The sequence below is a fragment of the Bubalus kerabau genome, chromosome 7 (genome assembly GCF_029407905.1).
Source record: "Bubalus kerabau isolate K-KA32 ecotype Philippines breed swamp buffalo chromosome 7, PCC_UOA_SB_1v2, whole genome shotgun sequence".
Lineage (NCBI taxonomy): Eukaryota > Metazoa > Chordata > Mammalia > Artiodactyla > Bovidae > Bubalus > Bubalus kerabau.
In genome coordinates this window covers 24,656,972-24,671,159 of record NC_073630.1, presented here as the reverse complement: position 1 = coordinate 24,671,159, position 14,188 = coordinate 24,656,972, and the positions used below count along the sequence as shown (strand labels likewise).

General features: G+C 39.7%; 1 protein-coding gene across 6 annotated transcripts in view; it reads left to right on the top strand.

Moving 5' to 3' along the window:
- The first annotated feature begins 357 nt into the window (after window positions 1-357).
- CENPE (centromere protein E) overlaps window positions 358-14,188 on the top strand; it is an 84,322-nt gene continuing 70,491 nt past the window's right edge. For 3 of the 6 annotated variants that reach the window (XM_055587859.1, XM_055587857.1, XM_055587856.1), the window contains exons 1-8: window positions 359-543; window positions 1,965-2,056; window positions 4,673-4,762; window positions 4,878-4,996; window positions 6,096-6,215; window positions 6,662-6,743; window positions 6,901-6,968; window positions 7,046-7,111. In XM_055587859.1, coding sequence (XP_055443834.1) covers window positions 488-543; window positions 1,965-2,056; window positions 4,673-4,762; window positions 4,878-4,996; window positions 6,096-6,215; window positions 6,662-6,743; window positions 6,901-6,968; window positions 7,046-7,111 — 693 coding nt within the window. In that variant the 5' untranslated portion in view covers window positions 359-487. Of the gene's footprint in view, window positions 544-1,964; window positions 2,057-4,672; window positions 4,763-4,877; window positions 4,997-6,095; window positions 6,216-6,661; window positions 6,744-6,900; window positions 6,969-7,045; window positions 7,112-14,188 lie in introns of all 6 variants that reach the window. The other 3 variants (XM_055587858.1, XM_055587861.1, XM_055587860.1) reach the window with 2 other exon arrangements.

Genomic DNA, 14,188 nt, shown 5'->3' with positions numbered 1-14,188 from the left:
AACTGTTAATGTAGTTCTTTAATGTTCCTGCTGCTGCTGCTGCTGCTGCTAAGTCACCTCAGTCGTGTCCGACTCTGTGTGACCCCATAGACGGCAGCCCAAGAAGAAAATTTTTCAGCTCTGTTTTTTCCAGATTTCAAACACTTTAAGGATGGGGCGAAAGAAGGCGTTTCTATAAGGCTGCCAGCACTTCAACGGCATTTAGCAAATACTAGTTATTTCCGCTATTACCCAGTGAATCGCTCACCAGGCGCTTCCTGGACCGAGTCTGCGGCCCGAAACCTTCCAACCCATTATCTTTGGACTTGCCGCCGGCCTGGCGTCCCCCGCGCCGCGACACAGATGGAACGGACCGTGACGTCACGAGACCGCGACTCAATCAGACGCGGCGTTTGGGAAATTTTAAATTTAAAGGCGGGGTGGTCCGTACGCTCTGAAGCGTCGGCCGTGGAGGTTTCTGACGTATTCCCTGGATCCACCAGGCAGGATGGCGGAGGAAGGAGCCGTAGCCGTCTGCGTGCGGGTTCGGCCGCTCAATAACAGGTAGGTAGGCCAGACCGAGCCCAGGTCCCCACTGCGGACTCCGGCGCCGGCATGAACCGGAGGAATGAGTCCTCGCTCCTCTTTCTTGCTCAGCTGCCTAGAAACTCGGCCACTTACCCGCTTTGTGCCTCGGTTTCCTAACTGTACTGTGACGGGGCAGGATCGAAGATCTAGAGGATCCTGAAAGTCTCTTATATCTGTAACCCAGGCTCACCGACGTTAAAGACCTTACTCCCTGCACTGCACTACCGTCGCCCCATCTGCGGTCCCCACCAGGAAAGTCGAAATCAGAAAGCTCCTACTGCACTCATCACAGTGCAGTTAAATTTTACGTTTAACTGACTGTCGCTTCCCCTTTACTGTATACGCCCTAAGAGCGAAAACGAATCAGTTTTGTTGCATTGTATTCGGTACTTCAGTCAATAACTGAATTCCGCATTCAGAATGTTGAATGAACGATATTCATCAATATTGACTTGTTTTTTAGTACAGTCTACTGTATTAAAACAGACACTACCATCGTTGCCCAGTGGATCTCACAACAAAATAGATAAAAGATACAGAATATTAGGTGGTGATACTGGAGTAATAAATGCTTTAGAGAAAAAGCAGGAAGGGGAAGCCAGGCAAATCTGTTTGCTATGCCAGTCTTGGGTCCTCGCCCCAGAATGCTAACACAGTTTTGTCTGTGAGAAACATTTGTTAAATCTTACTGGGTGCTTAATAAATGAGAATATCAAGATGAGGAATTTCCTATTTTTAATAAGCTTATTGATGCATTAGAAGACAGCTACATAAAGAAACCCTTATATCTTGACAGATGTTATGATAGACAGTTAAAGAATGTTTTCTAGCGAAGTCATTAGTCCTTTAGTGAGATGACTGTAGGAGAGGAACAGGGCAGTGTCAGGGAACACCTGAATCATGAATGAAAGAACAGTTAAGGTACTTAGTAGAAACCTCAGTCAGGGTATTCCAGGCAGAGAAAGGTTGAATCTAATTTGGGGAGTGAACTTCAGGTAGTTGATTCCTCTGGGAGTTAAGGTGTATACAGAATTTAGAGGAAGATGAGATTGAAGAGAAAAATTATAGTGATAGAGGTATCATGTAACAAATTAAAGATTTCAGATGGTTTTTAAGTGTTTTAAGAGAGAGAGACATATCAACTGCCACGACTCCATAGGAAGGTGGAAGTGAAGAGTTTCACAAAGAAACTCCCATGAAAGTGCAGGAGGTCACTGAAGCCCCATTTAAAAGTGTTGCCCCCTCAAAGGTAGATTTTCCACATTTATCTTATTTATGGTATTAGTCATTACAATCTTTTAAAATATTTATCAGAAGATGAAGTCTTTCTACTGTCTCTCATACAACACAGCTTCTATGACCAGTTGTTCTAAAATGCAGTGTTTTTATTCTTTTAGAGAAGAAGCGCCTGAAAAAGATACTCAAGTTTACTGGAAAACTGACAATAATACAGTTTATCAAGTTGATGGGAGTAAATCTTTCAATTTTGGTAAGTTCATAATAGCATCAAAAGTTAACCTGGTATCCTTTTTCTTTTATGAGTACAAAAGCCTTATGAATAACACTGGATTTGTCACTAAAGATCAAACCAAGCGTTCAATAAATTGCTTCAATGGAAACTTTGAAAAATCATTCATCCATCATTTATAAGCTAATAAATTGATGCTTAAATACAGTAGTAGTAAAAAAAGAAAAGAATTAAAAAATTAAACACATATACTATTACTGTAGTCACTGTAACTTATGACTGAAACTAACATTCTTCTTCTTACTCATGAGAGTACTTGTGGCCTGAAATTCTGTAAACCCAAAATATGTTGCTTAGTGTCAAGTCATCTTTAAGATCTTCCAATTTGTGTTTGTTGTTTTGGTTTTTTTGTTTGTTTTTGAACTATTTTCAAAACTCTTTAAAGAATAAATAGTGAAGATATTGCTTCTTTGTCTGCTGGAATGCAGCAGGAACCTACCTCTGCTCTTGTGGAGCTTATATAATGGAAAGAAAGGCTTTAAACAAGTAATTTCACCCACTGACATAAGCTTTTGCAGAGATCTAAACTTGGTGTCTGGAATGGTACCATTTACACCAGGACCTGCAGGATGAGTGAGAGCTAGCTAGAACAGAGGGACTTCCAGGCTCTGATGATTAACTAGACTGATTTGTACATTGATTTAGCATGTATATAGTGCTGACAACTATATACCAGTGCCACAGTGCCAGGCACTGTTCTGAGCACTTCCTACATATTCACTCATTTAATCCTCCTAACAAGCCTGTGTATTTGGTGCCTTCCTGTTTTAATGAAGAACTGAAGCACAGTGGCCTGGAGTCACATAGCCAGCAAATAAGAGAGAAAGGCTCCAGATCTGTATTCTAGCCATACCGCCAATGTGCCACTTAGGCTCCATAGAGCAACATGACGTCCTCTAAACAACCTCAGGAGTAAGTGTGGTTAAGTTGTCAAATTAGTGTGAAACTAGAAAGCCACACCCCACTCCAGTACTCTTGCCTAGAAAATCCTATGGATGGAGGAGCCTGGTGGGCTGCAGTCCATGGGGTCACTAAGAGTCGGACACGACTAAGCGACTTCACTTTCACTTTTCACTTTCATCTGTTGGAGAAGGCAATGGCAACCCACTCCAGTGTTCTTGCCTGGAGAATCCCAGGGACGGGGGAGCCTGTTAGGCTGCCGTCTGTGGGGTCGCACAGAGTCGGACACGACTGAAGTGACTTAGCAGCAGCAGCAGCAAAAAGCCACAAAGATGTGTGGAAGAGAAAATGAATTCTGATAAAGGAATGTTTGATGGTATTAACATAATTTTTTTTTTTCAAACTTTTTATTTTGTGTTGGGGTATAGCCAATTAACAACGTTGTGGTAGTTTCAGGTGAACAGTGAAAGAATTCAGCCATACATATACATGTATCCATTCTCCCCCAAATCCCCATCCCATCTAGTCTGGCACATAACATTGAGCAGAGTTCCTTGTGCTGTACAATAGGTCCTTGTTGGTTATCCATTTTAAATGTGACAGTGTATACATAACCTTCCCAAAGTCCCTAACTCTCCCTCCCCTCTGGCAACCATAAGTTCGTTTTCTAAGTCTGTGAGTCTCTGCTAGAGATTAAAAAACCTAAGTACCACAGATTCTCAGTAGCCATATATGCCCATAATGAATTTGGACTCATCCACCTATCTGAACCACATAATGTTAAGGTTTGAATCATCTGCCATTTCTCCTTGCTCTGAGATAATGACCCTTAAGCAGCCTTCAGATGGCACTTAGGTTTTCCACATTGTTCTGCTAATAGGGCAGATTTGTGGTCACCGTGCAAGGAGTATAATCACTGAACTATTGATTGCAGGTCAATAATTTTCCCTCCTGATTTACAAATCCATTTCTTGTGAGCTTTTTAAAGTGAGGCCACCACTAAAAGAGTGGTCTATTTTTAATGTGCTAACAAAAGCAGAGAACCACATCTTAGACTTGTGAATTCATCAGTGTAAATACCACCCTAAACACCAGCCTTCAGCAGCCAGCTCATTGATCATTCCCCGTAATACTTCAGCTTTGGTCAGTTCTTTTCTTCCAGATATCTGCATTTCTTGGTTTAGTTTGTGCTAAACTTTCTTGCTAGGTATGTTAGAAACATCAGAATTTCTCAAAGAATAGTAACAGTCTGCATTTCCTAGGTGTTAACATATGTTGACAATAATTCTATGAAGAAGATATTAGATGTCCATTTTATAGATTAGGGAGCTGAGGCATGGAGACATCAACCACTTGCCCAAAATCACACAGCCTGTAAGTGGCAGAATCAGGATTTGCAGTCTTGATTCCAGACCCCCATATTCAGATTCAGCCACCATGCCTTACTGCCTCTTGAAAGCACATAGGATAATAGACTTGTATTTTTTCTGTGTGAGGACCAACACATTTTACCTAAAGAGAGTATTTTCATTGGACCAATGAGTTGAAGAAAATATTGTACCTTAAATATTCTATCATACCATATCCTGACAATTTTATTTCTTTGGGCAACTACTAATTCAGAATGAAAATACAGTCAATTTGTTTGGTTTAACTTAAATATGATTTGTTTTTTAGATCGTGTCTTTCATAGTAATGAAACTACTAAAAATGTGTATGAAGAAATTGCGGTTCCAATCATCGATTCTGCCATTCAAGGCTACAATGGTGAGTATTCACTGCAGAAACACTGCAGTCTTTGGTGTTTGTTCAGCAGGCGTCGATCATTTTCTACACTGTAGATTCACTGTAATCTCTGCATGTGTTTGTTTTGTTTTTGCAGGTACTATATTTGCCTACGGTCAGACTGCTTCAGGAAAAACGTATACTATGATGGGTTCACAGGAGTATTTGGGAGTAATACCCAGGGCAATTCATGACATTTTCCAGAAAATTAAGAAGGTAAAGAACTTAGCTAAGTTTCTAGTACATGCAGATAAAAATAGTGATAATAGGATAGCAATCTTAGTGTTCTCTTGTAATGATGAAAGGAAGTAGATTTATACTTATCTCTTAATTATCCAGGGGGAAAGAAGGAAGCCATAGCGTAGATTCATTTTTTTTTTTCCCATGAACTTACTTAAGAAACTTAAAGTTTTTTTATTCTTTCCCTTAAATCATGAAGCAGTACTCCCACCAAACAGTGGGCATTAAGGAACAGGAAAACCTTATCACAGTTGGGTCCTTACTGCCTTTGTTTAGCTACCAGTCATTACTAAGGAGCAGTAAAAAGTAGACTAGGTAAAAGACAGGAGACCAGAAGGCCAGAATAGGCAACCTAATTAGTTAAGAGTTGATTTTAAATTACCTTTTCATCATTATTTTAATGATTTTCAATTTTTTTAATATATACAGGTTGAGTTTTATTTTGAGGTTAGAGAGTTGAATGGGGTACTTACAATTCTGTGATACTATTGGTTATTTATGAAACTGTGTATTTTGTTGTTGTTTGTTATTGTCAGTATAGAAACACAGGGAGGAATTTTTTTTGTTTTTTTGTTTTGTAAAGATAATTTCCTGAAAGACAAATACCACATGACTTCACCTCTATGTAGAATCTGAAAAAAAAAATGAACAAACAGAAACAGACTCATAGATAACAAACAGGTGATTGTCAGAGGGAATGGAAGTTGGAGGAATGAGAAATAGGGTGAGGGAGATTAAGGGGCACAAACTTTCCATTAGAAAATCAATGAGTCACGGAGATGAAATGTGCAGCATGGGGAATTCAGTCAGTAATATTGTAACATCTTTATATGATGACACGTGGCAATTAGACTTCTGTGATCACTTGGAAATGTATGGAAATAGTGACCCACCATGTTATGTACCAGGAACTAACATAGTGGAATGGGTCAACCACACATCAACTAAAAAATAAATTAAAATTCTATAAATATGTTTTCTCAAAGAATATTTTAATATTAGCACGTGAGCATTTGTTATTAGGTTTTCATAACTGGATGATCTCTGAAGTCATCACATTATCTTTTTCTTCTAGTTTCCTGATAGGGAATTTCTTTTACGTGTGTCTTACATGGAGATATACAATGAAACCATTACAGACTTACTCTGTGACACTCAAAAAATGAAGCCTTTAATAATTCGGGAAGACTTCAACGTGAGTAACAGAGTTAACAGGGTGGCTTAAAAATTAGATATACTGATTGGGATTATTTTTTCTTGAACATTTGCCTTTAATTTCTGTATACGTTAAAGTATCTTCTGTTATTATGGTTTGTTTTTTATTTTCTTTCTTAGACACTTACAGAGATTATCTCTTAAGTAATATGTATAGTTTTTAAATATTGATAGTTACAGTATTTTGGTGTAAGTGCTTAAAAAGAGTGAGATGGAACTATCAGGTTAGCATTTGGTATACTTTGGCATAGGAAATACATTGTAAATATCGGAAGTATACTTATTATTTTCATATAGAATAAAAATCCCCATTTCCCACGTAACATACACAAATGAACTCTGTGATAGTTTGTACTTTCTTTTTGAAATGCGAACTTTTAAGTGACTTATATTTCCCTACTTTTACCGTAACTAAACTTGTTTCAGAGGAATGTGTATGTGGCTGACCTCACAGAAGAAGTTGTTTATACATCAGAAATGGCTTTGAAGTGGATCACTAAGGGAGAAAGTAAGACTTTGTACTATATTTCTTAAAACACTTGTAGAAACTATTTAATTGAATGTATTTAGGCTTTAAATCACACTCTTCACTTTTCATCTAAAATAAAAGTTAGTGCTTTTCTTTGGATTTTAATACACACAGCTGAAATGTGACTCTCTTACAGAGAACAGGCATTATGGAATTACAAAAATGAATCAGCGAAGTAGTCGTTCTCATACCATTTTTAGGATGGTAGGTAATTCTCTCTGTATTTTGTCTTTCCAATTAAGAATACACTAATTTTTCTATAAGTTGCCTTTTCTTTCTAGATTTTGGAAAGCAGAGAGAAAGGTGAACCTTCTAATTTTGAAGGATCTGTCAAAGTGTCCCATTTGGTGAGTATTGAGGAACCATGATAATGTACTATACGAGCCAAAGCAAAATTTAATTTAGCTGCTGAAGGTTTGGTTTCATAAGAACTGTTGACTATTTGGCAAAAGCATCTATAAATTGGTAGTTTAGTCTCACTAGTAACGTGAAATTTCTAGCAGAAATGCAGGAAGAGGTCAGAGGATCTTACTTCCCGTGATCTTACACTGCCACTCCCTAAGCTTTAGGTGTAAGAACTGTAAGAGTGGGCTTTCCCTAACCAGTAATGGAGAAAGGGCTAATTCTATGCACCTTTAAGAGTTAACGTAATCTTGGGATTCGATGGGGTTTTGTGTGTTCGTGATTTTGGGGTTTTGTTTTTTGGCCTCCACCAGTGCAACTGAGACTTGTGAAATAAATGAAAACCTGGGTGAAATAGTTTAAAAAAAATCACATTTCTCTAGTTTATATTCAGTACCTGTCTGTTGGTAGGTGAATATAAGCATTATGCAAACATTCCTTCTTCCTGAACTGTATCATTTTTCTTCTTCTTTTTTTTTTGTGCTTCCTTTCTATTCCTTACCGTTATTGTTTTGTTCTCTGTCTTCAAGGCCTGAATTCTTTAGTTTGATGTGGGATATGATTCAAGATTACTACATTTGATTTGAAAATTTCAGGGGAAAAAGTAATAAATCTATAATATGTTTACTTTTAGATTTTGAAAACTCAGTTAAATATCTAACTCCAGTTCACCTTAGTTATTTTACCATACAAGTATAGCATTTATTTTAATAGACTGGTCTTTTAACAGCAAACCTAACTTCTGTTTTGTTGTCCAAAGCCAGCCTGTATATATCACTACAATTTTAACTTTTAATATAATTTAGCTTTACTAGTCTTGACATACTTAGTGATCCATTTGGTGTCTTTTCTCATATTTTTTGATGATCTATCATCTAGGGACCATAGATACTATCTAACCCAACACTCCAGATTTGCCACTTACTCTTAAGTATCTTATTTGAAAGAGGACTTCCCCAAAGAGTCATTTTCTGGCTCTTTAAAGATGGTTTTTTGGGTTGGTTTTTTTTTTTTTTTTCTGAGCGTCTCCTCGCCTTCCTGGAATAATAACATCCAAGTGCTCTCAGCCCAGGTCCTTTATTTTTGGAGTTTCTTTCCTCCTACCCTCCTAATTAAAGCACAAGAGTGTTCTGTAGCCTTTCTTCACTTGTTTGCCCTCAGGCATTGTTACCATTTCTGTGTTGATGATGGTCAAATATTTACTGTTTCTGAAGTCTCTGAGTTCTAAGTCATGTCTCTCCATAAAGATTGTCCCACTGTTAATTATCTCAAGCTTCAGTGGGTCTAAAGCCAAATTAATTTATTCCTATCATAGTGAATATTCCTTTTACCAGTAGTACTTATATCTTAATTCATGCTGCTTTCCTTACCACTATCCCCCTTTATTATGCCCCTACCGAGGTCATTTGTGAAGTGAAGTCGCTCAGTCATGTCTGATTCTTTGTGACCCCATGGACAGTAGCCTACCGGGCTCCTCCGTCCATGGGATTTTCCAGGCAAGAGTACTGGAGTGGGGTGCCATCGCCTTCTCCAGGGGATCTTCCTGACCCAGGGCTCTAACCCGGGTCTCCCACAGTTAGGCAGACGCTTTACGTCTGAGCCACAAGGTCATTTGTAGTAGATGCTATGTAACAGCGACTAGATTTCTTTGCGTATTTTAGTGAAAATAGTACATATCTGAGACAGAACTGTAAAACAAGAGTACATAATTATCTGCCCATTCCCCAAAGAAAGAATTAACCTAAATCTCCACTTTCTTTAAATACATTAAGAATATTTACTGGACTCTCAAATTAAAAAAAAAAAGAAGACATCCCTCCACTACTTGCTGTCTTCACTACCACCTGCCTGAATGTTCTAGTGGTTTTCCCTACTTTTTTCAATTTCAGTCTGAATTTGGCAATAAGGAGTTCATGGTCTGAGCCACAGTCAGCTCCTGGTCTTGTTTTTGCTGACTGTATAGAGCTTCTCCATCTTTGGCTGCAAAGAATATAATCAATCTGATTTCGGTGTTGACCATCTGGTGATGTCCGTGTGTAGAGTCTTCTCTTGTGTTGTTGGACGAGGGTATTTTTTATGACCAGTGCATTTTCTTGGCAAAACTCTATTAGCCTTTACCCTGCTTCATTCCGTGTTCCAAGGCCAAATTTGCCTGTTACCCCAGGTGTTTCTTGACTTCCTACTTTTGTATTCCAGTCCCCTATAATGAAATGGACATCTTTTTTGGGTGTTAGTTCTAAAAGGTCTTGTAGGTCATCATAGAACCATTCAACTTCAGCTTCTTCAGCGTTACTGGTTGGGGCATAGGCTTGGATTACTGTGATATTGAATGGTTTGCCTTGGAAATGAACAGAGATCATTCTGTCGTTTTTGAGATTGCATACAGGTACTGCATTTCAGACTCTTTTGTTGACCATGATGGCTACTCGATTTCTTCTGAGGGATTCCTGCCCGCAGTAGTAGATATAATGGTCATCTGAGTTAAATTCACCCATTCCAGTCCATTTCATTTCACTGATTCCTAGAATGTCGACATTCACTCTTGTCATCACTTGTTTGACCACTTCCAATTTGCCTTGATTCATGGACCTGACATTCCAGGTTCCTATTCAATATTGCTCTTTACAGCATCGGACCTTGCTTCTATCACAGTCACATCCACAGCTGGGTATTGTTTTTACTTTGGCTCCATCCCTTCATTCTTTCTGAAGTGAGAAATAGATTTAAGGGCCTAGATCTGATAGATAGAATGCCTGATGAACTATGGAATGAGGTTCGTGACATTGTACAGGAGACAGGGATCAAGATCATCCCCATGGAAAAGAAATGCAAAAAAGCAAACTGGCTGTCTGGGGAGGCCTTACGAATAGCTGTGAAAAGAAGAGAAGCAAACAGCAAAGGAGAAAAGGAAAGACATAGGCATGTGAATGCAGAGTTCCAAAGAATGGCAAGAAGAGATAAGAAAGCCTTCCTCAGCGATCAATGCAAAGAAATTGAGGAAAACAACAGAATGGGAAAGACTAGAGATCTCTTCAAGAAAATTAGAGATACCAAGGGAACATTTCATGCAAAGATGGGCTCGATAAAGGACAGAAATGGTATGGACCTAACAGAAGCAGAAGATATTAAGAAGAGATGGCAAGAATACACAGAAGAACTGTACAAAAAAGATCTTCATGACCCAGATAATCACGATGGTGTGATCACTGACCTAGAGCCAGACATCCTGGAATGTGAAGTCAAGTGGGCCTTAGAAAGCATCACTACAAACAAAGCTAGTGGAAGTGATGGCATTCCAGTTGAGCTATTTCAAATCTTGAAAGATGATGCTGTGAAAGTGCTGCCTTCAATATGCCAGCAAATTTGGAAAACTCAGCAGTGGGCACAGGACTGGAAAAGGTCAGTTTTCATTCCAATCCCAAAGAAAGGCAATGCCAAAGAATGCTCAAACTACCACACAATTGCACTCATCTCACACACTAGTAAAGTAATGCTCAAAATTCTCCAAGCCAGGCTTCAGCAATATGTGAACCGTGATGAACTTCCTGATGTTCAAGCTGGTTTTAGAAAAGGCAGAGGAACCAGAGATCAAATTGCCAACATCCGCTGGATCATGGAAAAAGCAAGAGGGTTCCAGAAAAACATCTCTTTCTGCTTTATTGACTATGCCAAAGCCTTTGACTGTGTGGATCACAATCAACTGTGGAAAACTCTGAAAGAGATGGGAATACCAGACCACCTGACCTGCCTCTTGAGAAACGTATATGCAGGTCAGGAAGCAACAGTTCGAACTGGACATGGAACAACAGACTGGTTCCAAATAGGAAAAGAAGTACGTCAAGGCTGTATATTGTCACCCTCCTTATTTAACTTATATGCAGAGTACATCATGAGAAACGCTAGACTGGAAGAAATACAAGCTGGAATCAAGATTGCTGGAAGAAATATCAATAACCTCAGATATGCAGGTGACACCACCCTTATGGCAGAAAGTGAAGAGGAGCTAAAATGCCTCTTGATGAAAGTGAAAGAGGAGAGTGAAAAGGTTGGCTTAAAGCTCAACATTCAGAAAATGAAGATCATGGCATCCAGTCCCATCACTTCATGGGAAATAGATGGGGAAACAGTGACAGACTTTATTTTGGGGGGCTCCAAAATCACTGCAGATGGTGACTGCAGCCATGAAATTAAAAGATGCTTATTCCTTGGGAGGAAAGTTATGTCCAACCTAGATAGCATATTCAAAAGCAGAGACATTACTTTGCCAACAAAGGTTCATCTAGTCAAGGCTATGGTTTTTCCAGTGGTCATGTATGGATGTGAGAGTTGGACTGTAAAGAAGGCTGAGTGCCGAAGAATTGATGCTTTTGAACTGTGGTGTTGGAGAAGACTCTTGAGAGTCCCTTCTGAAGGAGATCAGCCCTGAGTGTTCTTTGGAAGGAATGATGCTAAAGCTGAAACTCCAGTACTTTGGCCACCTCATGGGAAGAGTTGACTCATTGGAAAAGACTCTGATGCTGGGAGGGATTGGGGGCAGGAGGAGAAGGGGACGACAGAGGATGAGATGGATGGATGGCATCACTGACTCGATGGATGTGAGTCTGAGTGAACTCCAGGAGTTGGTGATGGACATGGAGTCCTGGCGTGCTGCAATTCATGGGGTTGCAAAGAGTTGGACACAACTGAGCGACTGAACTGAACTGAACTGAACCACCTCCCTAGCCCAAGCCACCATCATCTCTCACTTAGAGTCCTGCACCAGCCTCCTGACTGGGCTCCCACTGCCACTTTTGCCCTCTCCAGCTCATTTTCCATCTAGGGGGGCCACAGGTGATCCTTTAGAAGGTTAAATCAAGGTATGTCACTTTTCTGCTTAAAGTCCCTTCTCGGCTTCCCATTGCATTTGGAAAATCCAGAGTCCTTATCCTTGTTTACAGAGCCCTGCGTAATCTGACTCCTATCTCCTTCTCTTACACTGTATTGTCCCATCTCCACTTCCATCTCCACTTCACCAATTCTGCCATGCTGCCTTTTCTATTTTCTGAACATACCAAGCTCATTTCCGTTTTCTGACTGGACATACTGGCCGTTCTGTTAATTTGGACTGTGTTTCCCTTGGTCTTGCATGGCTGCCTTCCTCTGTCATCTCAGATCTTAGCTTAATGGGGAAGCCTTCCCCTACCAATCAGAGAACCTCCTCTGTCCCTTCTTCCCTCTTCCAGGACTATTTAAATTATCTTTATTACACTTACCATATTCTATTTCTCATTTGTTTGTCTTTTTCTGTCTCTTCATCCTTTTCCTCGTCTCATACACTCCATAGACAATATAAGATCTATGAGGACAGGGACCTTGCTTGTTTAGTTCACTGCCGTATCCCTAGCACCTAACATACTACCTGAAGCATGACAGTCACTTTTTTCAGCAATATCTGTGAAATGAATGAGAGTTTTGTGCTTTTAAAGATGCTGCAGTATAATCAAAAACATGTGACTAGCTCTACACAGTAAGTGTATTAAGAATAAGTCATACCTATATAGACCATTCAGGTATGACCTAAATCAAATCCCTTATGATTATACAGTGGAAATGAGAAATAGATTTAAGGGACTAGATCTGATAGAGTGCCTGATGAACTATGGAATGAGGTTTGTGACATTGTACAGGAGACAGGGATCAAGACCATCCCCATGGGAAAGAAATACAAAAAAGCAAACTGGCTGTCTGGGGAGGCCTTACAAATAGCTGTGAAAAGAAGAGAAGTGAAAAGCAAAGGAGAAAAGGAAAGATATAAGCATCTGAATGCAGAGTTCCAAAAAATAGCAAGAAGAGATAAGAAAGCCTTCCTCAGTGATCAATGCAAAGAAATAGAGGAAAACAACAGAATGGGAAAGACTAGAGATCTCTTCAAGAAAATTAGAGATACCAAGGGAACATTTCATGCAAAGATGGGCTCGATAAAGGACAGAAATGGTATGGACCTAACAGAAGCAGAAGATATTAAGAAGAGATGGCAAGAATACACAGAAGAACTGTACAAAAAAGATCTTCATGACCCAGATAATCACGATGGTGTGATCACTGACCTAGAGCCAGACATCCTGGAATGTGAAGTCAAGTGGGCCTTAGAAAGCATCACTACAAACAAAGCTAGTGGAGGTGATGGCATTCCAGTTGAGCTATTTCAAATCCTAAAAGATGATGCTGTAAAAGTGCTGCCCTCAATATGCCAGCAAATTTGGAAAACTCAGCAGTGGCCACAGGACTGGAAAAGGTCAGTTTTCATTCCAATCCCAAAGAAAGGCAATGCCAAAGAATGCCCAAACTACCACACAATTGCACTCATCTCACACGCTAGTAAAGTAATGCTCAAAATTCTCCAAGCCAGGCTTCAGCAATATGTGAACCGTGATGAACTTCCTGATGTTCAAGCTGGTTTTAGAAAAGGCAGAGGAACCAGAGATCAAATTGCCAACATCCGCTGGATCATGGAAAAAGCAAGAGGGTTCCAGAAAAACATCTATTTCTGCTTTGACTATGCCAAAGCCTTTGACTGTGTGGATCACAATCAACTGTGGAAAATTCTGAAAGAGATGGGAATACCAGACCACCTGACCTGCCTCTTGAGAAATGTATATGCAGGTCAGGAAGCAACAGTTCGAACTGGACATGGAACAACAGACTGGTTCCAAATAGGAAAAGAAGTACGTCAAGGCTGTATATTGTCACCCTCCTTATTTAACTTATATGCAGAGTACATCATGAGAAACGCTGGGCTAGAAGAAGCACAAGCTGGAATCAAGATTGCTGGAAGAAATATCAATAACCTCAGATATGCAGATGACACCACCCTTATGGCAGAAAGTGAAGAAGAACTAAAAAGCCTCTTGATGAAAGTGAAAGTGGAGAGTGAAAAAGCTGGCTTAAAGCTCAACATTCAGAAAACGAAAATCATGGCATCCTGTCCCATCAATTCATGGGAAATAGATGGGGAAACAGTGGAAACAGTGTCAGACTTTATT